At 37.7% G+C, this 22,061-nt stretch overlaps 12 protein-coding genes across 12 annotated transcripts; 7 read left to right on the forward strand and 5 right to left on the reverse strand.

Moving 5' to 3' along the window:
* Window positions 1–198: 198 nt before the first annotated feature.
* On the reverse strand, window positions 199–1,298 carry RHIMIDRAFT_200224 (uncharacterized protein; the record flags this gene model as incomplete). The annotated part of the gene is made up of 6 exons (XM_023606439.1): window positions 199–591; window positions 641–739; window positions 792–898; window positions 951–1,035; window positions 1,091–1,209; window positions 1,265–1,298. The coding sequence occupies 6 exons, from the start codon at window positions 1,296–1,298 to the stop codon at window positions 199–201; spliced, it is 837 nt and encodes a 278-aa protein (XP_023467893.1).
* A 107-nt stretch (window positions 1,299–1,405) lies between these two features.
* RHIMIDRAFT_115324 (F-actin capping protein, beta subunit) lies at window positions 1,406–2,521 on the reverse strand. The gene is made up of 4 exons (XM_023605311.1): window positions 2,503–2,521; window positions 2,217–2,428; window positions 1,966–2,159; window positions 1,406–1,914 (listed from the first exon to the last, which is right to left on the reverse strand). Exons 1-4 carry the CDS (start codon window positions 2,503–2,505, stop codon window positions 1,514–1,516), a joined length of 810 nt encoding a protein of 269 aa, XP_023467894.1. The 5' UTR covers window positions 2,506–2,521; the 3' UTR covers window positions 1,406–1,513.
* Window positions 2,522–3,028: 507 nt separating this feature from the next.
* On the forward strand, window positions 3,029–3,781 carry RHIMIDRAFT_278353 (MoaD/ThiS). Its single transcript, XM_023612753.1, has 2 exons — window positions 3,029–3,599; window positions 3,651–3,781. The coding sequence occupies exon 1, from the start codon at window positions 3,036–3,038 to the stop codon at window positions 3,291–3,293; it is 258 nt and encodes an 85-aa protein (XP_023467895.1). The 5' UTR covers window positions 3,029–3,035; the 3' UTR covers window positions 3,294–3,599; window positions 3,651–3,781.
* A 189-nt stretch (window positions 3,782–3,970) lies between these two features.
* Window positions 3,971–4,338, forward strand: RHIMIDRAFT_236174 (ribosomal protein S21e; the record flags this gene model as incomplete). The annotated part of the gene is made up of 3 exons (XM_023608493.1): window positions 3,971–4,020; window positions 4,075–4,253; window positions 4,307–4,338. 3 exons carry the CDS (start codon window positions 3,971–3,973, stop codon window positions 4,336–4,338), a joined length of 261 nt encoding a protein of 86 aa, XP_023467896.1.
* Window positions 4,339–5,520: 1,182 nt separating this feature from the next.
* Window positions 5,521–6,671, forward strand: RHIMIDRAFT_250328 (uncharacterized protein; the record flags this gene model as incomplete). Its single annotated transcript, XM_023610716.1, has 2 exons — window positions 5,521–5,548; window positions 5,599–6,671. The coding sequence occupies 2 exons, from the start codon at window positions 5,521–5,523 to the stop codon at window positions 6,669–6,671; spliced, it is 1,101 nt and encodes a 366-aa protein (XP_023467897.1).
* Window positions 6,672–8,037: 1,366 nt separating this feature from the next.
* Window positions 8,038–9,190, forward strand: RHIMIDRAFT_236176 (uncharacterized protein; the record flags this gene model as incomplete). The annotated part of the gene is made up of 3 exons (XM_023608494.1): window positions 8,038–8,557; window positions 8,609–9,028; window positions 9,081–9,190. The coding sequence occupies 3 exons, from the start codon at window positions 8,038–8,040 to the stop codon at window positions 9,188–9,190; spliced, it is 1,050 nt and encodes a 349-aa protein (XP_023467898.1).
* On the reverse strand, window positions 8,933–9,895 carry RHIMIDRAFT_115378 (uncharacterized protein). Its single transcript, XM_023605312.1, has 4 exons — window positions 9,850–9,895; window positions 9,694–9,794; window positions 9,484–9,644; window positions 8,933–9,429 (listed from the first exon to the last, which is right to left on the reverse strand). Exons 1-4 carry the CDS (start codon window positions 9,888–9,890, stop codon window positions 9,301–9,303), a joined length of 432 nt encoding a protein of 143 aa, XP_023467899.1. The 5' UTR covers window positions 9,891–9,895; the 3' UTR covers window positions 8,933–9,300.
* A 66-nt stretch (window positions 9,896–9,961) lies between these two features.
* Window positions 9,962–12,065, reverse strand: RHIMIDRAFT_290906 (Peroxin-3). The gene is made up of 6 exons (XM_023613767.1): window positions 11,888–12,065; window positions 11,191–11,838; window positions 11,042–11,140; window positions 10,834–10,980; window positions 10,553–10,787; window positions 9,962–10,501 (listed from the first exon to the last, which is right to left on the reverse strand). Exons 1-6 carry the CDS (start codon window positions 12,049–12,051, stop codon window positions 10,424–10,426), a joined length of 1,371 nt encoding a protein of 456 aa, XP_023467900.1. The 5' UTR covers window positions 12,052–12,065; the 3' UTR covers window positions 9,962–10,423.
* Window positions 12,066–13,196: 1,131 nt separating this feature from the next.
* RHIMIDRAFT_290907 (putative CDC48-microsomal protein of CDC48/PAS1/SEC18 family of ATPase) lies at window positions 13,197–16,154 on the forward strand. The gene is made up of 5 exons (XM_023613768.1): window positions 13,197–13,351; window positions 13,420–13,694; window positions 13,750–14,015; window positions 14,065–14,484; window positions 14,533–16,154. Exons 1-5 carry the CDS (start codon window positions 13,323–13,325, stop codon window positions 16,018–16,020), a joined length of 2,478 nt encoding a protein of 825 aa, XP_023467901.1. The 5' UTR covers window positions 13,197–13,322; the 3' UTR covers window positions 16,021–16,154.
* A 28-nt stretch (window positions 16,155–16,182) lies between these two features.
* Window positions 16,183–17,685, forward strand: RHIMIDRAFT_278410 (cysteine proteinase). Its single transcript, XM_023612754.1, has 5 exons — window positions 16,183–16,350; window positions 16,404–16,603; window positions 16,657–16,686; window positions 16,744–17,112; window positions 17,166–17,685. Exons 1-5 carry the CDS (start codon window positions 16,275–16,277, stop codon window positions 17,544–17,546), a joined length of 1,056 nt encoding a protein of 351 aa, XP_023467902.1. The 5' UTR covers window positions 16,183–16,274; the 3' UTR covers window positions 17,547–17,685.
* A 163-nt stretch (window positions 17,686–17,848) lies between these two features.
* RHIMIDRAFT_236181 (alcohol oxidase) lies at window positions 17,849–19,646 on the forward strand (the record flags this gene model as incomplete). Its single annotated transcript, XM_023608495.1, has 4 exons — window positions 17,849–17,912; window positions 17,971–18,971; window positions 19,018–19,410; window positions 19,464–19,646. The coding sequence occupies 4 exons, from the start codon at window positions 17,849–17,851 to the stop codon at window positions 19,644–19,646; spliced, it is 1,641 nt and encodes a 546-aa protein (XP_023467903.1).
* A 42-nt stretch (window positions 19,647–19,688) lies between these two features.
* Window positions 19,689–22,060, reverse strand: RHIMIDRAFT_236182 (Exo70 exocyst complex subunit; the record flags this gene model as incomplete). Its single annotated transcript, XM_023608496.1, has 9 exons — window positions 19,689–19,928; window positions 19,979–20,473; window positions 20,523–21,157; window positions 21,225–21,327; window positions 21,381–21,495; window positions 21,553–21,637; window positions 21,690–21,789; window positions 21,837–21,927; window positions 21,981–22,060. 9 exons carry the CDS (start codon window positions 22,058–22,060, stop codon window positions 19,689–19,691), a joined length of 1,944 nt encoding a protein of 647 aa, XP_023467904.1.
* Between the last annotated feature and the right edge of the window lies 1 nt (window position 22,061).

Below are 22,061 nucleotides of genomic sequence, written 5' to 3' on the forward strand. Positions count from 1 at the left end.
TCTGTTCTTTATTAAATATTGGTAATTATAGAACCTATGTTTATGCAAGAACTGGGAAACTCTTTAGTATTATGATATTGACTAAGCTGAATCACATACAATCTGATACTTTTTGTCCTTGCTGTTCTCTGTACCCAAAAAGCGAAAAAATACAAAGGGCATAAAAATACACATTTTTAATGATGATTGGTTAAAAATTTAAAATCTCTTCATTCTATTTTTCTGATCATAATAACGATAACCAACAAATAGAATGCCTACAAGTCCTCCTGCCAACATCATTTTGAATAAAACAGACAACACACCTCCTGACGAAGATGACTTTTTGACCTTTTCTTGTCTAGGAGCAGCTTCTTTGACTGCAGGAGGGATAGACTTGGTAGTGACCTGAATAATATCGTGATTATCTGTTACTTCACCCGTATGCGCACTAAAACCAAGATAAATTTGCTCAGGAAGAACAACATTGTGTTTCTTGAAGCATTGGTCCCATTCATCCTCTTGTCTCCATTGTAACTCTAATTGAACATAGTTTCCTTTGTGATAAGTGAATCTGGCGCGTGTAGGGAATCCTTTAGCTCTGAAATCAGCCTAGAATACAACTTAGAACCCTATGTCTGTCTTGTTGATTTCAACTTACCTCACAGCCAGCCAACTCAGTGTCACTTCCATCTTTACCATTATCATAAGATTTAGTACCATCGTTAAGCATAGCCATAACATAGGGGAAGGTATGACGCTATTTTCAATTCTTAGTTTACCCTTTTTATCTTTATACATGTTTATATTACATGAGATCGTTCATTATCATAGGTATCAAAAAAGATACCCATACCCTCAAATCTATCAACTGAGCCGAATACAGGTCCAGGTGTCATTCTTTGTTTTGTGAGCCACACTGTAAAAGTATGTTAATACTACTCTTTTGTCTGAATTTATTGTAAACTTACTAGCAAAACCATCACCGTAAAGGTGTCCACTACTGCCTTCTACTTTAAATTCGAATTCAATTTGGAAATTGTCTCCAATCAAGGGCTATATTTTCTAGTTATTATAAAGCTTTCTCTCTTTATATATGTTTTTAGTTTACCAAACGAGACCACAAGTAACCCAGTTGAGATTGCTTGGTAGAAGTTAAGCGAATGTGGTGATTGGTATTAATGATGGTATTTCCTCCAAAGTCGAACCATCTATTTTGAAGTTCATCATCTTTAAAATGTTAAGTTCTCTTTCTCTTTTGTTTTTAATTTTAGTCATGTCTTACCAATATATGGCATTGAAATAGAGTGAGTTCTCATATTGTTATTTCCTTGAGCAAGTACTAAAGTAGTGCATGCTACAAGAAAAGTAGAAAGTACCGCAATGACTGAACGCATGCTTCAAGGGAATAAAAAGGTAATAAAAATAGAAAAGAAAGAATAAACGCGTTTTAAGGACGAACTCAAACTTGAAATTCAGACAATTTTGTTCTTAAATTGCAATCCTGCTCTTTTTTTGGTAAACACTAGATTGCTTATTTATTTCTTTCCATTAAACGACCCATCAACTCTCTTTGAATCTGTGCCTGTTTTTTGGATTCAGCCAAGGAACCCAGGCTTCTCAAGTCATTAACAATATCTTTTGTTTTACCAAAGTAAACCTCCTGTAGCGAATTACGCATCTTTAATTCCATGTCTTCGACCATACGTCCGATATTAGCAATATGGGCAGATGGATCATCTACAGGATAGTCTTGTTCTACTTGTCTAGTCATACTTCCACTCAAATTCAAGTTGCCCAAGTCTTGGTTATTTGTGATCATGTAGAGCATAATAGTCGATGTTAACTTGTATTGTGCGCTACGTCCTCTTTCTTGAACTTCAAATACATGAATAGAATCCCAGGCACCCTTCATGCGTCTTGATCCATCGCCCACTAAAGATACAAGTCAATGGCTGATGACATTAACTCTATTGTTTTACTTGCCTTTCTTTATCAAGACAACAATAGCAAATTTATCACCAATGTCAAATGCATAAACAGATGAAACACCGCCTTCATAATACATTTCACGGTACGTATCAAAGGCTTCGTTTGCTGCTATTTCTAATTTTCTTAGGGTAGGCGAAGGAAGTGCTCCATCTAATAGCTCAGGCTCATATTCATTACTCCATGGTGACCTTTATATATGAAGAAGTTAAAATGACTTTTTATATAAATGAAGAGTTATTGTGTACCTGTAAGAATCACCATCTCGGTTATAGTCACAGATAAGGTAGTCTCTTCCTGTTTTTGAGCAACGCTTTACTTTGAGTGGTTGGTCAATAGTAGATAGTAACTCGGCTGCCAGGTCAGGATGGACCAAGTCAAATAGTTTATTGAGGTTTTCTTCTACATTTTGAGGCGGTAGACGTCGCATCAAATCAAGGGCACAGTCAAATTGGTCATTCTAACGACACACACATACGTATACGCGAGAGAAATGGTAAATAAACAATATGTTTTCTTTTTCGAATTCGTTACCATCTTTTGATAATAGCAGTAAAATAAGTATAAAAGATCATGTTTATTCACTGGCTCGAATTTTGCCAGGCGAACTTGCGTCTAGCGGAAGTTGAATTCGTGCGCTGACGTTTAAACAAATTGAGTTCACAGAACTCATGTACAAAGGCAACCATGTCAAGGTACCTATTCCAGAAATAACTCTGACCGTCTGCTCCAATCAAGGCAACATACTGTTTCAACAGCCATACAAACAGGTTTCTTTTGATATGCTTTCTTTTATTTTTGGCTAGCAACTTTCAATCGCATCAAGAAAAGGGGAAAAAAAAAAGAACCATGAACAAAGATTTGAAATCATGGCTCCGAATAACGTCCATTGTACACTGGAGACGATTAATTCTGCAGTTTTACAGATAACGAGTAGCCTTTTTTATCGTGTTTATCCAAAACAACCATAACACTTCAAGTCATCAAGTTTTAATCTCAGATCATCCCACAAAATTTTTGTTTTCGTGTAATCTCAGGCTACTGCATTTTATGCTTGTAATAATAACATGAAAGTTTTGTATTTTGCAGCTGTTAAGGATATCACAGGAAAAGAGATGGAAGAAGTTGAAATACGGAAAGAAGATTATACTTTACAGACGCTATCTGCGGATTTGTGTATGAAATATGGTGAAAAATTAAAGACGTTGTTGGAGTCTTGTTTATTTGCTGTTGATATGGAATATATTCAAAAGAAAGACGAATTAGAGACGTTGCTAAAAGATGCTTCTGAAGTAGCCATTATTCCACCAGTCAGTGGAGGATAACTAATGGTTCTGCCTGTCAGAATTTATTGAAGAATTGATCCTATTAAGCAAATAACAGAAATCCCTTGTTGCGTTGTCACTTTTTTCTTTTATTGGTCAAACAAAATAAAATGCGAGTATACATTTACTGTAAGCAATGATTTGGATGAATGATAAATGGGTTAGTTGATATCCATAGAAAAAGCAGCCAATAACAGTATATAACGTTTTTGGAATGATGCCAGAATAACAAAGTGATGTCTTTTGTACTCTATCTTTTGTTGCTTTTTCGCTCTATCTGAGTGCCTGAAGGAGCAGAGTCAGTTTCTATAAAGTTAATTCAGTTTCTAATATGTGTGTCTACTTTGATGTATTTACAGAATGTTACTTGTCATTAAACTTTCTTATTGCGATCATCATTTATTATATGTATATGGTTTATTATATAATAATAATATTGCTTCTATCATCATGAGCTTTTAATATATAGCTTGCATAGAGCTCGCCTGCATAATCTTCACCTTCCGTTTATAACAGTGCAAAACAGGGACAACACCCTTATTTTTTTAGTATCCGAAAGAGTGGGCCGGGGGAGCCAAATTGACACTTCCAAAAACACATGTGGCTTAGACATCATAAAAATTTTGTTACAGCACTGGCCAAGATGAATCTTCCTCTTTTCCCACTTATCACACAACATGGAGAACTCTGAAGGCCAACTTGTCGATCTTTACATTCCTCGCAAGTGGTAAATATTTTTAAGAGGCAGTCAAAAAGAGGGAGTATATTCATTCTATTTTAGCTCTGCCACCAACCGTCTCATTACTGCCAAGGACCACGCTTCCGTTCAAATCAACGTTGGTGATGTCAACGCTGATGGTCGCTATGCCAACACTTTCTCCACCTACGCTTTCTGTGGTTTCGTTCGTAAGGAAGCTGAATCCGACGACTCCCTCAACCGTCTTGCTCAACAAGATGGATGTAAGTATTATACGTGGCATGTCAAATATTTTTATTAAACTTTCTTTCATTAGACTTGAAGAATGTCTTCTCCTACCAACAATAAATGGTTTGCTATTTTGTGAATAAATCTTCTCGTTTTATAAAGCATAGGTGCATATATGTATATATCGAGTGAAGAATAGGGTGTGTATAGCGGGTTACTCTTTCATACAATTGTTAAAGATAAACTGAGCATGTTGAATGAGATCTTGGTACCTTTGTGAGTTTGGGGATACATTACGCTTTTATGAGCTAAAGTTCAAGTCGATAAACGAGGAATGCCAGTTTTCTTAAAATATAGACGCGTATGGTGCCTCAAAGAGATCACAGAGACGCCCTAATGGCACCCTCTCAAAAAGTTAACATTATACTTAATACTTTCCTTTTAAAATTAGTTTTGTCCATGATTACAACGGCTTGTTTCTGTTGTATCATTAATGGAATTGCCTGAGCAAACTTTTGCAATTCTTCACATGCCAATGGACAAACAACAAAAAAGTACTATTTCTTCACTGTATCTTTCATTTTTCAGAAGATAAAACGCCTCAAAGAATATCTTTCTGTCTAAAAATAAAAAACGACTTTAACGATATTTTGTTTTTAAAACAATCTTTGCACCATTTGCACCGCTTACACAGTTAAATTCGTAGATCGTGCAAGCGTTGCAAGCGTTGCAAGTGTTGCAAGTGTTGCAAGTGTTGCAAGCGTTGCAAGTGTTGCAAGTGTTGCAAGCGTTGCAAGTGTTGCAAGTGGTGCTGTGATATTTGCTGTAGTTGTAGTAGTGGTGATGGACAGAAAGTACAATGGGACTCTTTATGTTTCTTTTATTGTAAGAATAAAGATAAAGGTATTAAAATTGATAGTTGCACTTGTTATATAAAATTGTAATTATTATTGTGATTGGTCAATTTATACGACAGGTGCAAACGGTGCAAGTGGCACTGCCAAATCTCCGACAGTGATGCATCTGGAGAGTGTGCAGAAACAGTCAGTTCAAATGATTTTTTAAAAAGACAAGCTTAAAAATGGCAAACATGACCGTCTCATAAACACAAACGCGTCTTTAAACAATGATTATGATTCATTCGTTTTCTTTACAAACTTATCCAATTGATTCTCCATGCTCCGCATGCTGTACGAAAAGCATGATTCACACTGAAAGACAAGGGCACCAAACAAGCAAAAGTCACAAAGCCTCGTACGGTAACAATTCCTACACTATTTTCTTTGTGCTTTTTTTTTTGCAATGACCCAAAGCTCGGATGAACAAGATGGTAGATGATCATTTGTCTCTAATGTTTAGTGACTTTTTTATATTTTTTAGTTCTGGATGACATCAACACCTTTGCCTTACCAAAGCACCATTTACCAGGCACGGACAGATTTAGTAAGCTAATCTTGCAGATTCCATCTTTGATTGATCTTGTCGCCCTCGAACTCCTGGACGTGCCCAATGGAACCTATGCAGCAGCAGGCACGGAATGGCCAGATGGAACCAGGAGCGACGTTTTATATGTGCCACGACTTGGGATTCAGCAACGCTCCCTTCCACCAATCCTGATCGAAGTGCAGCTCGTGGTAAATGAAGCATTCATGCGAAGACTGCAGAACTATGGCCACAAAATCTTCGATCTGTACAAGTCATATCCGTTGGTGTTGGTGCTTTGCACGGACAGAGTGTCCCCGACATCTTTGATGAACGATTTTCAATGTCCGGACCGCCATCCATGGATGAATATGCTAAAGTCCTGCAGGTTCTGGGCTCAGGATTGCTATCTGTTGACAAGAACAACACTGGCCAATAATGGCAGCAACAACAACAATTGGTCACCTTTATATGCATTGTCAACATTTATAATTGAACAATCACCCACGCTCTATGGCCATTCCAATCCGGAGCATCCAACCATTCGCATGCTATATCGTCTTGCAAAGGAATGCATAAACGAGAAAATGGAAAGAGAACGCCATTTATCTGAAGTACTCGACGTTGTCTGCACCAACAATGAAAAACTGCTACAAAAATTGGAGAAATCGATTGCTGACATCCCCGGCACAAGCAAAGCTAGGCGTATCCTCTCATCCGCATTCGAATTCAACCGATCTGTCAAGCGAAAATACGTAGAATTGGAAGATTCGGATTCGTCCCTTGAGTCTCTCCCACCAAATCGAACTCCCAGCCGAGTCTCTAGCCAAATGAGCTTCAACATGGAGCGCAGTCAACAAGAAGACGACCTAACGTTCATCATCAACTTTCGAAAAAATCAAACGGGCAAGATGAACTGGAATCTTTGTCTCGAAGAAGCCCATAAAAATCACTTGTGCAAAGGGTTTTCCACTGTGGCAGGCATTCGTTCATTCTTTAACCGTTCCATGAAAACCCAAGCTTCCCAATAAATCATATATCTCTGCCACAGCAATTCCAAATTGTTTAGCCTAACCATAACAACTCTGCAGATGGTATCATTTTATCAAGAAAACTTACCTGTTTTAATCACTTACCTTATGATTACTAAACAATTATACCTGTAAAGTCTCCTTTCTTCATTTAGGCATCGTTGAAAGAATGATATCGAATATCTAATCCAACCCTCACAGTCTTTGTGTTTTACTTTGCCAGTCAATTCACAAACGCGATTTGTAAGTCGATCATCAGCCCTTTACTGGCGTTCTTCTAACACCTGTTTTCACTTTTGACCGAAATCCTTCGATTGGATTTAAAAATGGTGAATGTGATAGATACAAGCGCTTATGGTTTCTCTCTTCAATTAACTCTCGAATGTCCTTTCATACAGTTTTTATCCAGTAAATTTATTTCATAAGATAGCCGTTGGCCGCTCCAGAGCGTGATGCATTAGGAGACTGCGTGGACTCGTAATTAAGTTCAAACTAAAGCTGTGTCTTTAAAATAAAGTGGCATGGAGAGGATGGAACGGGCGCTCTTTGCTCAAGAAAAAAAAAACTCGCCAATGGACAATTTTTAGGGAAAATAGTGTATAGAAAATGCCTTGGATGCCTTCAGCAGTCATTAGATGAAGGGATTCTAATTGTATTAGAAAACTGCTGTACACATCATTCTCGCTTCATCGTTGATCTTGTTGAGAACTGCTGCTCCTTCCCTCCCTGTTCTCCTTTCCTAAATCCAAATTAAACTCTGTTGGGCAAAACTGAAGCAGTACATATGAAGAAATCCTCTTTAGCGAAAGACATAATTCAACTGATAGAATCAAAGTGAGGTCACTTCAGCTGTGGCTCCTGAAGATTGTAGAGGATGAATTAGAGATTACATGTCCTATTGAGATAGATAACAATAAAAGTATTGTTTACTATTATTGAAGCTCTTTTTTTTTTATTCAAAAAGGAAGCACTTACATACCAAACGCGCTATTACTACTATTATTATTATGATTACTATTATTGCAATTCAGGGTATCGTTTTAATTCATTTCGAATGTGTCACAGTAAAGAGAATATATATAATGTCTCCTGAATTTATTCTATTGTTCTCCTCTTTTTTAATATTTGCTCTTTCCTTTTATTCGCACCATTGTCATTATTATTATTGTCGTCAAGGTAAGAAGACGTCTAAAGGGTTAATAAGTAAGCATATAGGGAAGAGTTGTTAGGGAAAACGTATAACCATCATGAATATCAAACCCTATTTCAATAAACTCTCCTTTTCTTTGTATCCCTTTTTATTACATCTCTTTTCTATATTTCTTTCTTTCTCTTTTCTTTTTTCTCTTATTTCAATTGTGTATATATGATTTTCTACTTAATATTATTGGCACTCTTTTATATTCAATACATTGACTGCCAACAATGCCTACCGCTCAAAGGATCTAAAGCCTGTCCACTATTCAGCAAGATATCCATTCCACTAGATGACACTACGACTTATCCTTGGCTAACCAACGTGTCGAATGTTAATGACTTTGACCGGGAACTATTTAACTATGTTAATTCACCCCTCTTTTGGAATCAAGAGCTTAACTGTGCTCAATTGATTCAAGATACCCCCAAATATGCACTCAGCTTTACATGTGCAACCATCGTGTCCAGACTATCTTCTTCATGCAACACCGACACAGCCATCCTACCACTCTGCCAACACACGTGCGATTCCTTTTCGAAATCAATACAGACTCTAGTTCAGTCTCATAATAGCACATGCAGTCTAGCATCTACAGATATAGCTTCTTTCTGTGAAACAGATCCTGTATTTGACGGTCTGCCCTCGGCCCACTGTATATCAGGTTTTGATAATGAGCGTCAATTATGTGGTAAATAAGCTATAGATGCCATACATTTAAATGGCTTACGACTCTCTATAGAAAGCAAGGATGCAGCTGTATGTAAATATTGTGATTGTCCTTCTAGATACAACAATCTGGTCTCTACACCACTTGCCATCACCTTGATTACTGTTGTGAGCCTAGTGATATGCACCAGTCTGTTGATCTTTTTGTACTTTAGATGCTATAAGCAACGTATCACTCACCTCAAGCTTACATCATCAGCTTCATTAGTCAAGGTGATCAACGAACCACATGCGGGCCATGTAAAAGATTTTTCTGTGGACGATAAAAGCTTATCCGACATAAAAGGACATGTCTTTCAAGTGAATTCGATAGAAGAGCAGTACGTTAGAGCAATTTATTCATTTACAGTACCGAATCACTCAGATGAACTACAACTGCTTACAGGTGATATCCTTAGGATGTACTATTATTTTGATGATGGATGGGCAATTGGTAATATAAGCTTCTTTTGTTGTGATTGTGTGGTTTAATTTTTTTTCTTTAGGGGATAATCTTGTTTCAGGTCAAAGAGGTTTGTTTCCACTCCTTTGTGTCGTTCACCTATCGCCTACAGAAGTACATGAATTAATAAAATCATCCGAAAACACGGACTGAGAATATACACATATTTATGCTCTTTTATTCTTTGTAACATAGCCAGCTAAAAAGTAAAGAAAGAGAAAGGAAAAGAGAGAGAGATCATGTAATATAAATAAATAAACATCCTAAAAATTCTTTATCTTTTGTTGTATCTCATCATCAAGATAAGACTCTGCTTTCCATAAAGCAATACTTCCTGCCAAATGCTGTTGTGTTGCAAATCCTTCAGTACTCACAATACCTCTAATACACTCCTAATGATTGATCAGCTATATGAATCATCCACTGTTTTTTTTTTGAGAGTTTACTTTCACCATGAATTCTTGATCGTACATGTCCACACAGTATCGCATCAAGTTGATATTTTCAGGTATCTTGGCCGTATCATCCCTTTCAATAACCTGCTCTAAGCCCAAAACATTGACTGCAAATGCATATTCTTCAAACATGGTTCCCAGCACTTGTTTGACTATTGATATATGAGTTTATATATATTCGTCGCAGGTAATCCCTCTTACATTCTTCTACAATCGCGTCAAGATCTGTCGATGACTGTCCTAAAACCTGTTGCGATAAGCACTGTTCACCTTTATCGTTCAGTTTTGCCCATTGAATCAGACTAGAATAAGAGAGAAAGTAAAAAAGAAGGAAGGAAGAAGACAAGTGTTAATTACCATTCCTTGAATTTAGTCAATGAAATGGTCGCAGTCGTCATTTTGGAGGAAGGGAAAGAAAAGAAAAGGAAAAAAAAAAAAAAAAAAAAAAAAAAAAAAAAAAAAAAAAAGAGAGGGATCAATTTAAGCCTGTACAACTGTATGCATTTTGTCTAAACTCGTGCAAGTTAACTTGATTTTTACGGCTAAATCACTCCCCAAAAACAAAGTCGTACCCCCACTCATACTGAAGCCCTATTACTGATAAAAATAGAAGCCATGCTTTGTCTAGAAATCTTTTGTGCGAAAAAAAAAAAAATAGAGTTGTGGCACAAGATATCTTTAAATAGTGCAGAAGCCACTGATAAAGAAATATCAAACAGGTCGACATCCCTTATCTCTAGAGAAGTAGTATCATAACAACTACTATCCACTGTACTCTTACGTTAGTATTGATTGTAACTCAAAATAATAAATTAAATAATGGGTCTAAAAAGCTAATGCGTTTTATATACGAACGAATTCATCATCTGGACAAAAACACGAATCTCCAGATAGGTTACCGCCTGCGACTATTGATTTTCTTTGAACCTTTTCATGCATCCATTTCTGAGTCATATTGGGTATAAATCACTGCTGAGAACGCTTGAAGTTCTTTAATATAAGCAAATGCCTTACAAAAAGAAAAAGTTAGGATAGAAGAGATACAATCAAGTAACCTTACATTAAGATATTCATTTCCAGCAATAACCAAGTGAGCTTGACGACTGATGATAGGTAATAGTTTAGCAAGTGTCAATGATTTCTCTTGAGGTTGTGTTTCTTGTTCTTGCGAAACTTCTTGTATGCTGGGAACAGTAGGTTCCAAATCAGGCAAGAGTGACTTTACAAATGCATGATGATCAAATATAGCAAATACTTCATTTAAGCAACTGTTCAACACTTGATGAAAGTCAGAGCTATTTGATATGAGTTAAAAATAAGCCTATTGATGTGATAGTTTACCTATCGATATAATCCTTTGTCTCATCCAATAATTTACGTAAAGTGATGGTAGATGTCTCCTGTTGATGAACATTGTCTCCAAACCCTGTCTGAGTGAGGTATTCCACTTCTTCCTCTTCCGTCTCTGGCAACATCCAAGTACGATAGCTTTTTAAATAATAAACACATGATTAATTCAATATACAAATATACAAATAAATATGCATACCTAATAGGTTCATCATTCTGGTCATACTCAATGCGCTTTCTAAGCTTTTGTACTAATTCATCTGCGTCATGGTAGTTGAAGGATTGTTTAAGAGAAATACTATTAAATAGTTTAGTTGAAATCTAAATGAGACAAGACCTTATTCTTACCCAGAGACGACCTCATCCACGGCTTCCTCAACTCTTTTAGCACACTGCTTCCATCCACGATGGATCAACCACCAAGATGCGCTCAAGAACATATGTTCAGTCTGAGGATTAAGATAGCCCGCATCTGCCTGCTGTCCTTCTTGTTGCAAGCGTATGGTAGGCTCACTCTTGTTCAAGACAGAGACAGACCACATGTATGTAAACCGACCAAGGAGATTCAATTGAATATGTGTGAGCAAGGTAAGAAAAGTGATTGAGTAAATAGACGTAAATGTGCGTATGAAGCTCTTTAGCTTTATGTCTTCCCAGATCAATTGTTTTTGTTTTTTATCCAAAATACCCGGTGGAAGAGTCGCGTTACTATCCTCCGAGTGTTCAGAGGTAGATAAACTAACAATACTAGAGTCCAAGGTGCTACTTGCGCCTTCCTCTTGTTGATCTATCTCCTTTTCCTCCTTGATCACGTATGCCATTTCTCTTTCTTCCTTTAGCTTCTTTTCCACTTTTTCTAAATCTCTTGATTTCTGAAGTTTTGCCCATTCAGCTTCAATATTCAGCTCGTCTAGTATTTGCTGACCCAAAGTAGGCAAGAGTGACAAGACAGTGAATACACAGTCATTTTGATTTTGTTGGAATCGACGTTTTAGACTAGGGAAAAACAATAAGAACACTATCAATCGAACTTTTTTCTTTTTACTTTTCTTTGGCCAGTCTCTCGGCTGTTGCTTTTTCTTGCATATCTCTTATTTTTGCTGCAGCATATTTACCAGCAAGGTAACTTCCTCCTGCAATAGCAGTAGTAATAAAGATTCCCTTTCTGTGTCGTTTGATATAATCCTTGACAGAAGTGATCAATGTCATTAGTAATAAAAAAGGGTTATTTTCTCACATGCAAAAAAAAGATTACCTTAAATAGTTGATCAAAAAAGGAAATAGAGATTGAAATTCAGATCTCAAAATAACAGGACAATAGTTAGGTGCTATTTAGATGAGTGTATGCAAATGTATCAACTACATTAGTAATAGGATCAATATGATCATCATTATTATGATAAAGATGTCTTTCACCATCAATTGAACTTTTTTTTGAAGACGCTGATCGAAATTTAGAAAAATACTCGCTGCTTTGGGATGTACCAACGTTCATCTTGATTCAACAACCTTTTTCTGGTGATAAGCCTTTAAGAAACGTAAATATTAAGATAAAAAAGAAGGCTCAAAGGGAAGAATACCGTCTATGTTATTCATCGAATATACAAAGCGTTGAATACAGTGCACTAATAGTTATCATCCCTTTCTTAACTTGGCGAATTTGACAACATGTATAAAAATATTGATCTTTATTTTCTTGAGTGAAACAGAAAAACAAAGCAAATCAAGAAAAGGAACAACCAAGACCAACGTCCTATATACTCGATGAATAACATCTATACATACAACTCTGCTGAAGGAAGCCGCAGCTAAGCTTGAATAATAAAACCAGAATGCGGTTGGTGCTTCCTACATTCACACATAGTAAGTTTATTTTCTGAAGATTTTACGTGAGCTGACTGAAGTTCTTCTTATATGTAGCCATATCAAGAACTGACACATTACACACTGCCTACTAAAGAGAGAGCTGTGGATAAGAAGATAAAGATACCGAAAATATGTAAAACAGAGGATTGCAATCTTACTGCAGCACGTGTACGGCCTTTCATAAGAACATCTGCAACAGGTCTGCTAAACAAAGCTGGAATTTGATATTTCCACTTCTCTCTTATACACGTTTAAAGGATATCCACACTTTGATATGTTATCAGTACTTTAATGCTTAGAATAGGAACGCTTTTGAAGTCATAGACATAAGACCCATCTGACGAAATATACGCTCTGGCTATAATTTGCTCTCATGCTTCATTATCAAGAACTAGTCAAGACAATGATGGTGGTTAAGGAATCATGATGTTGCTTAGTTCGCATTTTTGTGAGTAAAAAAAAAAAAAAATTAATTACGTCATTTATTGGTGACTTTGGTGGAGTCCTGCGAACAGGATTACGTGTCATGAACTTAAAAGACATATATTCTATCCTTTTCTTTTTTACTTTCCCTTTTTTTTTTCTTTTTCTTATCAAAATAATATAATCACATAATGACCAGTGACCACAAACATAAGCTGATGTAAGTTAATTGAAGGACAGATGTTAAAAAGAGAAAGAGAGAGAAAGAGTTATTGACTTGTGTTATAGTCCAAACTCTGAGGTTCCAGATCAACCTGAGGTCGATCCTAGCCATGATCCCGCCACTGCCATTTTACGTCGTAAAGCTGCACCCAACAAGCTGATGGTAGACGATGCTACCAATGATGACAACTCTGTGATCACTCTCTCAGCTGCCACAATGGAAAAACTTCAACTGTTTAGAGGTGACACCGTTATTGTAAAAGGAAAGAAGAGAAGAGACACTGTACTCATTGTCTTGGCTGATGATGATATGGAAGATAACAAGGCTAGAATTAACAAAGGTATGCATGCCGCTTACTGTGCTGCGCCTTCATAGATATTAACTAATCTATATAGTTGTCCGTAACAACTTGCGTGTTCGCCTTGGTGATGTGATCACACTTCATCCTTGTCCTGATATCAAATACGGTAAGCGTATTCACGTCTTACCTATCGATGATACCGTTGAAGGCTTAAGTGGTAATCTATTTGATACCTTCTTGAAGCCCTATTTCTTGGAAGCATACAGACCAGTTCGCAAGGGAGATACTTTCCTTGTCCGTGGTGGTATGAGAGCAGTCGAATTCAAGGTTGTCGAAACAGACCCTGAGCCTTACTGTATTGTAAGTATACACAATGCTCTTCTTTGCGCATTTTATTCATCTTTTACAGGTTGCACAAGATACAGTTATTCATTGCGAAGGTGATCCTATCAAGCGTGAAGACGAAGAACAGAGCTTGAATGAAGTTGGTTATGACGATATCGGTGGTGTCCGTAAACAAATGGCACAAATCCGTGAATTGGTTGAACTCCCTCTTCGTCACCCTCAATTGTTCAAGTCTATCGGTATTAAGCCTCCCCGTGGTATCCTCATGTTCGGTCCTCCTGGTACAGGTAAAACCTTGATTGCTCGTGCCGTAGCCAATGAAACTGGTGCTTTCTTCTTCTTAATCAACGGTCCTGAAATCATGTCCAAGATGGCTGGTGAATCTGAAAGCAATTTACGTAAAGCATTTGAAGAAGCAGAAAAGAATGCCCCCTCTATCATCTTTATTGATGAAATTGATGCTATTGCTCCCAAGCGTGAAAAGGTAAGCAATAATACGACAACTCAATCAAAATGTCTAACTTTCATTTAGACCAATGGTGAAGTCGAACGTCGTGTCGTGTCACAATTGCTCACCTTGATGGACGGTATGAAGGCCCGTTCTAACGTCGTTGTAATCGCTGCTACCAACAGACCCAACTCTATTGATCCTGCTCTTCGTCGTTTCGGACGTTTCGATCGTGAAGTCGACATCGGTATTCCTGACCCCACTGGTCGTCTTGAAATTCTCCGTATTCATACCAAGAACATGAAACTAGACGATGACGTTGATTTGGAACAAATCGCTTCTGAGACACACGGTTATGTGGGGGCTGATCTTGCTTCTCTTTGCTCTGAAGCTGCCATGCAACAGATTCGTGAAAAGATGGATCTCATTGACTTGGAAGAAGAAACGATTGATACCGAAGTATTGGACTCTTTGGCTGTGACTATGGAGAACTTCCGTTATGCCTTGGGTGTCTCTAATCCTTCTGCTCTTCGTGAAACCGTGGTTGAAGTTCCTACTGTCAAGTGGGACGACATTGGTGGTCTCGAAAATGTCAAACAAGAATTACAAGAGACTGTACAGTACCCTGTAGAACATCCCGAAAAGTTCTTAAAGTTTGGTATGAATCCCTCCAAGGGTGTCTTGTTCTATGGTCCCCCTGGTACCGGTAAAACCTTGTTGGCTAAGGCTATTGCCAATGAATGCCAGGCCAATTTCATCTCTATCAAGGGTCCTGAACTCTTGACCATGTGGTTTGGTGAGTCTGAAGCCAATGTGCGTGATGTGTTTGATAAAGCTCGTGCTGCTGCACCCTGTGTGATGTTCTTTGATGAATTAGATTCAATCGCCAAGGCCCGTGGTGGCTCTGTTGGTGATGCTGGAGGTGCTGGTGACCGTGTGCTCAACCAAATCTTGACAGAAATGGATGGTATGAATGCAAAGAAGAACGTGTTTGTCATTGGTGCCACCAACAGACCTGATCAAATTGACCCTGCCTTATTGCGTCCTGGTCGTCTTGATCAATTGATCTATATTCCTCTTCCTGATGAGAACTCACGTTTGTCTATCTTGAAGGCTACTTTACGTAAATCACCTGTTGCACCTGACGTTGACTTGAACGTTATTGCCAAGCATACTCAAGGTTTCTCTGGTGCTGATCTTGCTGAAATTTGTCAAAGAGCCGCCAAATTGGCCATTCGTGAAGATATCGAAAAGGATATTGCTAAAGAAAGAGCTCGTAAGGCTAGAGAAGAAGCTGGTGAAGATGTTGGTATGGAAGAGGAAGAAGAAGAAGAGAGCCCTGGTTTGATTACTCGTGCTCATTTTGAAGAAGCCATGCGCTTTGCTCGTCGATCAGTGAGCGATGCAGACATCCGTCGTTATGAAGTCTTTGCTCAAAATCTTCAACAACAACGTGGTTTTGGAACATTCAAATTCCCTGAAGGTTCATCTAGTGGTGGACAAGCCATGGATGGTGTCAACACTGAAAGCGGTTTTGGCCAAGAAGGTGGAGATGATGACCTGTACGCATAATCTGTATACACAAATAACAAACGCACATATATTCTACACATAAAACATATATAGCTTCAAATCTCTTCCCCCCCCCCCCCTTTCTTCTTTTTTTTGGTAATAAAAATGTTGAATACTATACACATTGTTGCAAGATAAAATATAGATATGATTGTTGTATTTAATTGTTCATGTTGATCATCACAAGGATAAATATTTTGAGCAAAAGATTTAGACCTATCAGATTTTCTTTTTTTCTCTTTTGTTTTTACTGAATGCGATTGAAAGAATTGGCGAGGACCACGCCTTTTGGTTTCCATTTTCCAGAGAATAACAAAAAAGTCAAGACAGGTAAACTCATAATTTGATCGTAATCTCAATCTAACACAGAGTCAAACCTTCAGAAAAACCACCATTGCTTAAAAGAGAAAGATTCAGATTAACCTCATTTTACTCAACATCAATGGATTCTCTCGTAAAATCAGAAATTAAGCAACATGATGAACGTAAATCAAAACAACAAGAACAAGAACTCGATTCGGTTACAGACATGTTGAAAGGTCTAAGCTTTGGTCCAGTGACCAATACAGGATATATGCTAGAGGTATGATCTACTATCGTCTTTACCTTCTCTCTCTCTTATACCTTCTATGTTAGTTACTCGAACTAAAAAAAGGCATTCTATCTGTAAGTTTGATATGGCACATGAGCGAGTGAAATAAGATGATCTGATTCTAAAAGTAGACCATCTCTCAACCTGATCTCCTTTCCTCAGATTTTGATGATCGTTATGAACAAACAGTGATACCCAAAGTGAAAGAAGAAGTCAAACCATTGACAGACCAAGAAAACAAACTTGTCGATAGTGTATTCAAACTAGGGCAGCATGGAACACTCTCAGAGTATAAGAATGCGACAGTCGAGTACAAGGATATATACAAATTACGTCCAGAGACATGGTTAAATGATGAAATTATCAACTTTTATTTTGCTCTTTTAGCAGATCGTGCCAGCCATGATCCATCTATGCCAGCAATACATTGCTTCAGCACCTTCTTTTGCTCGACCTTGAGAGAACAAGGATATGCTAAAGTGAGACGATGGACAAAGAGAGTAAGAAAAACCATAGATATATACAACGAATATATCTGATTTTTATTGTATAGGTCGATATTTTTACAAAAGACTTTTTGTTTGTGCCCATCAACAAATCCTATCACTGGGTGCTTGGTGTCATTGATATGAAAAATAAAAAGATATCCATCTATGACTCATTGCATGGAAAAGATGATTATACGTTGAAGCTTCTGCTGACGTACTTGGAAGAAGAGCATTTGGATAAAAAGAAGACGCCTTACGATACAAGTGATTGGACACTAGAGTCACCACAAAATATACCAAAGCAGGGAAATGCATACGATTGTGGTGTATTTACGTGTGCATTTGCCGAAAGAATATCAAGACAGAAACCTTTGGACTTTACTCAAAACGATATGAACCTGATCCGACGAAGAATGGTGATAAATATATTAAATAAACACTTATAAATAAATCGCTCTTATCTAGCCACAGACTGTCACAATTTACACTAGGTGACAGATTTGTGAGCCAGCCAAAAACTCATTACTAAAAACAATATAAAAATCTATAATTTGATTCATGTCATCTATTTAAGAGCTTGACAAGTGACAGAGAAAGAGCTTTTTTTGTGTATGTAAAGTATTTAACAGAGAGATTTTTGGTAAAAAATAATAGAGATCTAACGGGACATTGAAATTTCCGCATAGAAAGGTACAAAAGAAAAAGAAAACTGAAGTTTTTTTTTTTGCTTTTTATTTCTAGTTAAATCATGCCAGTGATTGCCAATCCAAGTGAACTCGACAAACAGACGTTTGACTTTGTCATTGTTGGAGGTAATAAAAGAAAAAGAAAAGAAAAGAAAAAAGAAAGGAGACTGATATTTATAAAAAGGGGGGACAGCAGGCTGTGTTTTAGCCAACCGTCTATCCTGCAGATATAGAGTATTACTTTTAGAAGCAGGAACGAGAACACATGATGATCTAGTCGAATCGCGAGTTCCCTTATTGAATAGTCGACTAAAGAACACAGAGGTAGATTGGAAGCTTCAGTCAGTCAGCCAGCCAAGTGCAGATAACCGTACAATTGGTATCCCCCTTGGAAAGATGCTCGGTGGCTCGAGTGCATTCAATGCATGTTTATGGCATAGATGCTCTCCCTCAGATTATGACGCATGGCATGCAAACGGATGGACTTACAAGGATTTGAAGCCTTACTTTTGTAAGGCTGAGTCATTTCATCCTACACACGACATTCACGGAACCTCAGGGCCCATTCACGCCACTGATTTAGAGATCAACCCTGAGTCATTGGGCCACTATTTCAAAAAGGCTTGTCAAAATGCGGGTCTACCCGACCATGATGATGTGACAGATAAGCCATGTCAAATCGGAGTGACACACGTTCAATCAAACATCTATCAAGGAGAGAGATCATCCACGGGAGCATGCTACCTGCCAAAAGACATTCTTGAGCGAGCTAATCTAACTGTTGCTATGGGTTGCCATGTTACTCAAGTCTTGTTTAATGGTGATCAAGCAGATAAGATCAGATTTAATCACCACGATCATGATTATGTTGTTCACATTGGCCGTGAGGTTATCCTATCGGCAGGAGCCCTGCTTTCTCCTTTCTTACTGTTGAAAAGCGGTATTGGGCCCAAAGATGAGCTCGCTCGACATGGAATCAACGTCGTAATCGACTTACCTGGGGTCGGAAAGAACTTGCAGAACCATTGGAGAATACCTCTTGTTCATGAAACAATTGAGCCAGAAATGTCTTTGCACAGAGATCTTTTTATAAATACTGATGCAACACTGAAGCAAGCTCTTGATCAAAAGACAGGCGCAATGACGCGTATATGGCCTGATGCTGTTGCCTATATGAAAATTAAGGTAAAATTAACCTTTAATGAAAAACACAATTAACATTTTATCTCAGGGTACTCCTGATAATAGTAGTGATATTGAAAACGCGCCTCAAATGGAGTTGTTTACAGGTGGCCTGGCTCTTTGTAAGCAGGCTGGGTCTCTGACACACATGAACTGTGCTACCCTGCTCATGGTCTACCTTGCTCCTTTCTCAAGAGGCTCAGTTACCATATCAAGCAAGGAAGACATTTGTATAGACTTGGGTCTATTGAGCGATAAAAGAGATTTAGAATGTATAGAGAAAGGATTAAGACTTTCCTTTGATATTGCAAATGATCCAATCTACAGAGATAGCTGCATAAAACGATGGATATTACCGGCTAAAGACATGGACCAGCTGAACTTGGAAGAATATATTAAAGAAAATATAGAAACCATCCATCATTACGCAGGCACATGCAAGGTAAGTGTAATAAGAAAGGCAAGGGGGCAAGCCATCAACAATTTACACCTTAGATGGGGCCTAAAGAGGATCGCATGGCAGTTGTCGATGAACGCTTGAAAGTATACGGGGTCAACAATATCCGTGTAGTAGACGCGTCGTTTTTCCCAATTGTACCTGCTGGTCAGATATGTTTCCCGGTAATTGCATGTGCTGAGAGAGCAGCTGATATCATACTTGATGAACATCAGCCATAAAAGGTATCATTATTTATTTATATAAAAAGACTGCAAAACAGTTTAATAAGCAGTTGGCTCGAATAAATGGCTGATCATTCGATCTATCTTGTCCTTATCAAAACGAATATACTTTGCTGGATTCTTTGTAAAATCGGTATTTTGATATTTATCCAGAAAGCGTCCGTACATTGGTACAATGACATTCTTTACGTCTCTTATAACTTGATTTCTCAGCTCAAGATCAGGAATCGCATAAGACTGCTGTGCTCGCACAATCTCTTCAAATTCCATATTGAAATTCTACAAATCATAAAGTAAGCAAAACAATCAAATAAAAAAGCAAAAGTTACCTTGAATCGCTCCTTAATTAATTGACGCTCAGCACTTCCCATCGAACTCTTGATAGATCCGCCTCTTACATACGTTACATCCATTAAATTCTCGACACACGGTTTCCAAGACTCTTGATAGGCATCCAACTGCTTCTTGACCAGTTTACCAAACTTCATCTCTGATCCTTCGTCAAATATAGCATTCAAAGGAGGCGATCGTATCTGACGGAGTATGTGATTGTAATTGTTTAAAAGAAACAGAGTAGCCAAGGTCGGTTTTTTGTATCCACGCGATTTAATCTGCAAGGCGACTGTCATCTGATCCAGGGCATCCACAAAGAACTTTTGCAGCAAGGCTGCGCCCATGGCTGATTCACCTGATGGCATACGATTGGAAGCGTTGGCGAGGATATCGACCGATGGCATCGTGTTCCAACCTCCATCGCCAATAAGAATGAGCAACGGCTCCACTGTATCTCTCCAGATGTAGAGACGCTTGAAGTAATTCAAAGTCTTGATAGGATATGAGTTATTGCTTAAGTTATATGCTATAAGAACTTACATTACTAGTCATTTCATGAACAGTACCATCGCTACTCAGATTCATCTGGGGATTGACTTCTTTTCTGCCACGGATATCTTCCATAAATTCATAAAAGTTTCGAAGCACTGTTAATTTAAATGTACTAATCATGTCCTGAACGTCTGTCAAAGGAACAAGCTGCACCAAGTTCTCAAGGTAAGTGGAACACTCACGATCATATTTTTCAATGATATCAAAGACAAATGCTGTCTCTGTATAATTTAACCGTTTAGCGATTGCGTTCAATTGTTTGCCAGCAGCAACGTATTCAGATGTTGCAGGAGTAATCGATCCTTTGAGGGCTGCTGCTCTTCTTGTTTCATTACTCATGATTTGTTGGGCAAACTTGTATTCTGACTCCATCATCTTGGCATAGCATTCGGTATATTTCAAAAACTCACTTGATCCTCTTTCGTAAGAAGCACCCTGGTGCTTTTCTGATTGCTGGACAGATTGAGAGAGCGGATGTAGAGATTTTTGTAGAAATGCAGATCTGATTTCTATATATGGTTTTGTAAAATCAACAGAGTATCCTGTTTCCTTTTCAGATGAAGCAATGTAAATGGACAGTTGAGAAAGCTGTTTTACGGAAGCGGTTGCCATCAATTCGCTATCTACAAACAAACGTCACCTTAGTCCCCCTTCCTCCTTTTTCTCCTTTTTTTAGTCTTTTATATTTACTTGAATTAAGCATTGTATTGATATCTACTGGATTACTAACAGACGAAAGCCATTTTCTGAACAGAGTTTCTAGATGAAGCATACCCGCTTTTTGTAATTGTTTCTACAATAAAATTCAATTTCTGCATAAATGCTCCTGTAAACGCTTGTTTTTACCATTTGATATATTGTCTTTTCGCAACCTTTCAACTGACTCTTTTCAATAACATCCACACCATCCTTTAATCTTCCCATTGCCTTTAAATAAGGCAACACATTATTCTCGTCAGGTCTATATAGACGTATACAGTTAACTATTGTGCATCGCTCGTTCCCTTTAAGTACGTACCCCTTTAGGATAAAGGCTTCTTCCTTGCTGGGCATATTCAGGCATTCGATGATGTGTTCTGTTGATTTCAAAGCCGTATCTATGTCTATAGAATGTATAAAGTTACATATTACTACTGCCGCTGATATGAGTATTACTGTTTGCCAATTTGGTCAAGTTTTGAGTTGACTTATGAATGGGTAGTATAGATGCTTCTAATTGTAATAGTCTACCATCAAAGGAATCTAATATACCCACCTTTTGCATAATGAATATGAATTTCTTTATACACCATTGCTACTTACAAGTTTATTTGATAAGCCGTTCATTCTACCGAGTTGCTTCTGTAGAGCATCTAATTCAGCAGCATCTGAATTAATATTAATGTCTAAATTACTATAATCGTGTTAATAGTTGCAATGTTATCATGACAATAGAACAAAGTAAACACCTTGACATTTGTAGTATAAGAAAGAGAAAAGGAAGAGATTATAATTTCAAACACCGTATATTGAGATGTGTTTGACATA

This window comes from Rhizopus microsporus (assembly GCF_002708625.1).
Source record: "Rhizopus microsporus ATCC 52813 unplaced genomic scaffold scaffold_5, whole genome shotgun sequence".
NCBI classification, from domain to species: Eukaryota; Fungi; Mucoromycota; class Mucoromycetes; order Mucorales; family Rhizopodaceae; genus Rhizopus; species Rhizopus microsporus.

Coding starts and splice junctions, on each gene's coding strand:
- RHIMIDRAFT_290906 (XM_023613767.1), bottom strand. CDS start 12,051: ATGACATTGATCACTTCTGTCAAGGATTATATCAAACGACACAGAAAG. Junction 11,839..11,887: donor GAGAGACTGGCCAAAGAAAA/GTAAAAAGAAAA, acceptor GTTTTTCCCTAG/TCTAAAACGTCGATTCCAAC. Junction 10,788..10,833: donor ACAAAGGATTATATCGATAG/GTAAACTATCAC, acceptor CATATCAAATAG/CTCTGACTTTCATCAAGTGT.
- RHIMIDRAFT_278353 (XM_023612753.1), top strand. CDS start 3,036: ATGAAAGTTTTGTATTTTGCAGCTGTTAAGGATATCACAGGAAAAGAG.
- RHIMIDRAFT_115378 (XM_023605312.1), bottom strand. CDS start 9,890: ATGACGACTGCGACCATTTCATTGACTAAATTCAAGGAATG. Junction 9,795..9,849: donor TTGACTAAATTCAAGGAATG/GTAATTAACACT, acceptor CTCTTATTCTAG/TCTGATTCAATGGGCAAAAC. Junction 9,645..9,693: donor TGACGCGATTGTAGAAGAAT/GTAAGAGGGATT, acceptor ATATATCAATAG/TCAAACAAGTGCTGGGAACC.
- RHIMIDRAFT_290907 (XM_023613768.1), top strand. CDS start 13,323: ATGACCAGTGACCACAAACATAAGCTGAT. Junction 13,352..13,419: donor GACCACAAACATAAGCTGAT/GTAAGTTAATTG, acceptor CTTGTGTTATAG/TCCAAACTCTGAGGTTCCAG. Junction 14,485..14,532: donor TTGCTCCCAAGCGTGAAAAG/GTAAGCAATAAT, acceptor ACTTTCATTTAG/ACCAATGGTGAAGTCGAACG.
- RHIMIDRAFT_278410 (XM_023612754.1), top strand. CDS start 16,275: ATGCGATTGAAAGAATTGGCGAGGACCACGCCTTTTGGTTTCCATTTT. Junction 16,351..16,403: donor TAACAAAAAAGTCAAGACAG/GTAAACTCATAA, acceptor TCAAACCTTCAG/AAAAACCACCATTGCTTAAA. Junction 16,687..16,743: donor TAAAAAAAGGCATTCTATCT/GTAAGTTTGATA, acceptor TTCTAAAAGTAG/ACCATCTCTCAACCTGATCT.
- RHIMIDRAFT_115324 (XM_023605311.1), bottom strand. Junction 2,160..2,216: donor CGAGATGGTGATTCTTACAG/GTACACAATAAC, acceptor TCATATATAAAG/GTCACCATGGAGTAATGAAT. Junction 1,915..1,965: donor TGTTGTCTTGATAAAGAAAG/GCAAGTAAAACA, acceptor TTGTATCTTTAG/TGGGCGATGGATCAAGACGC.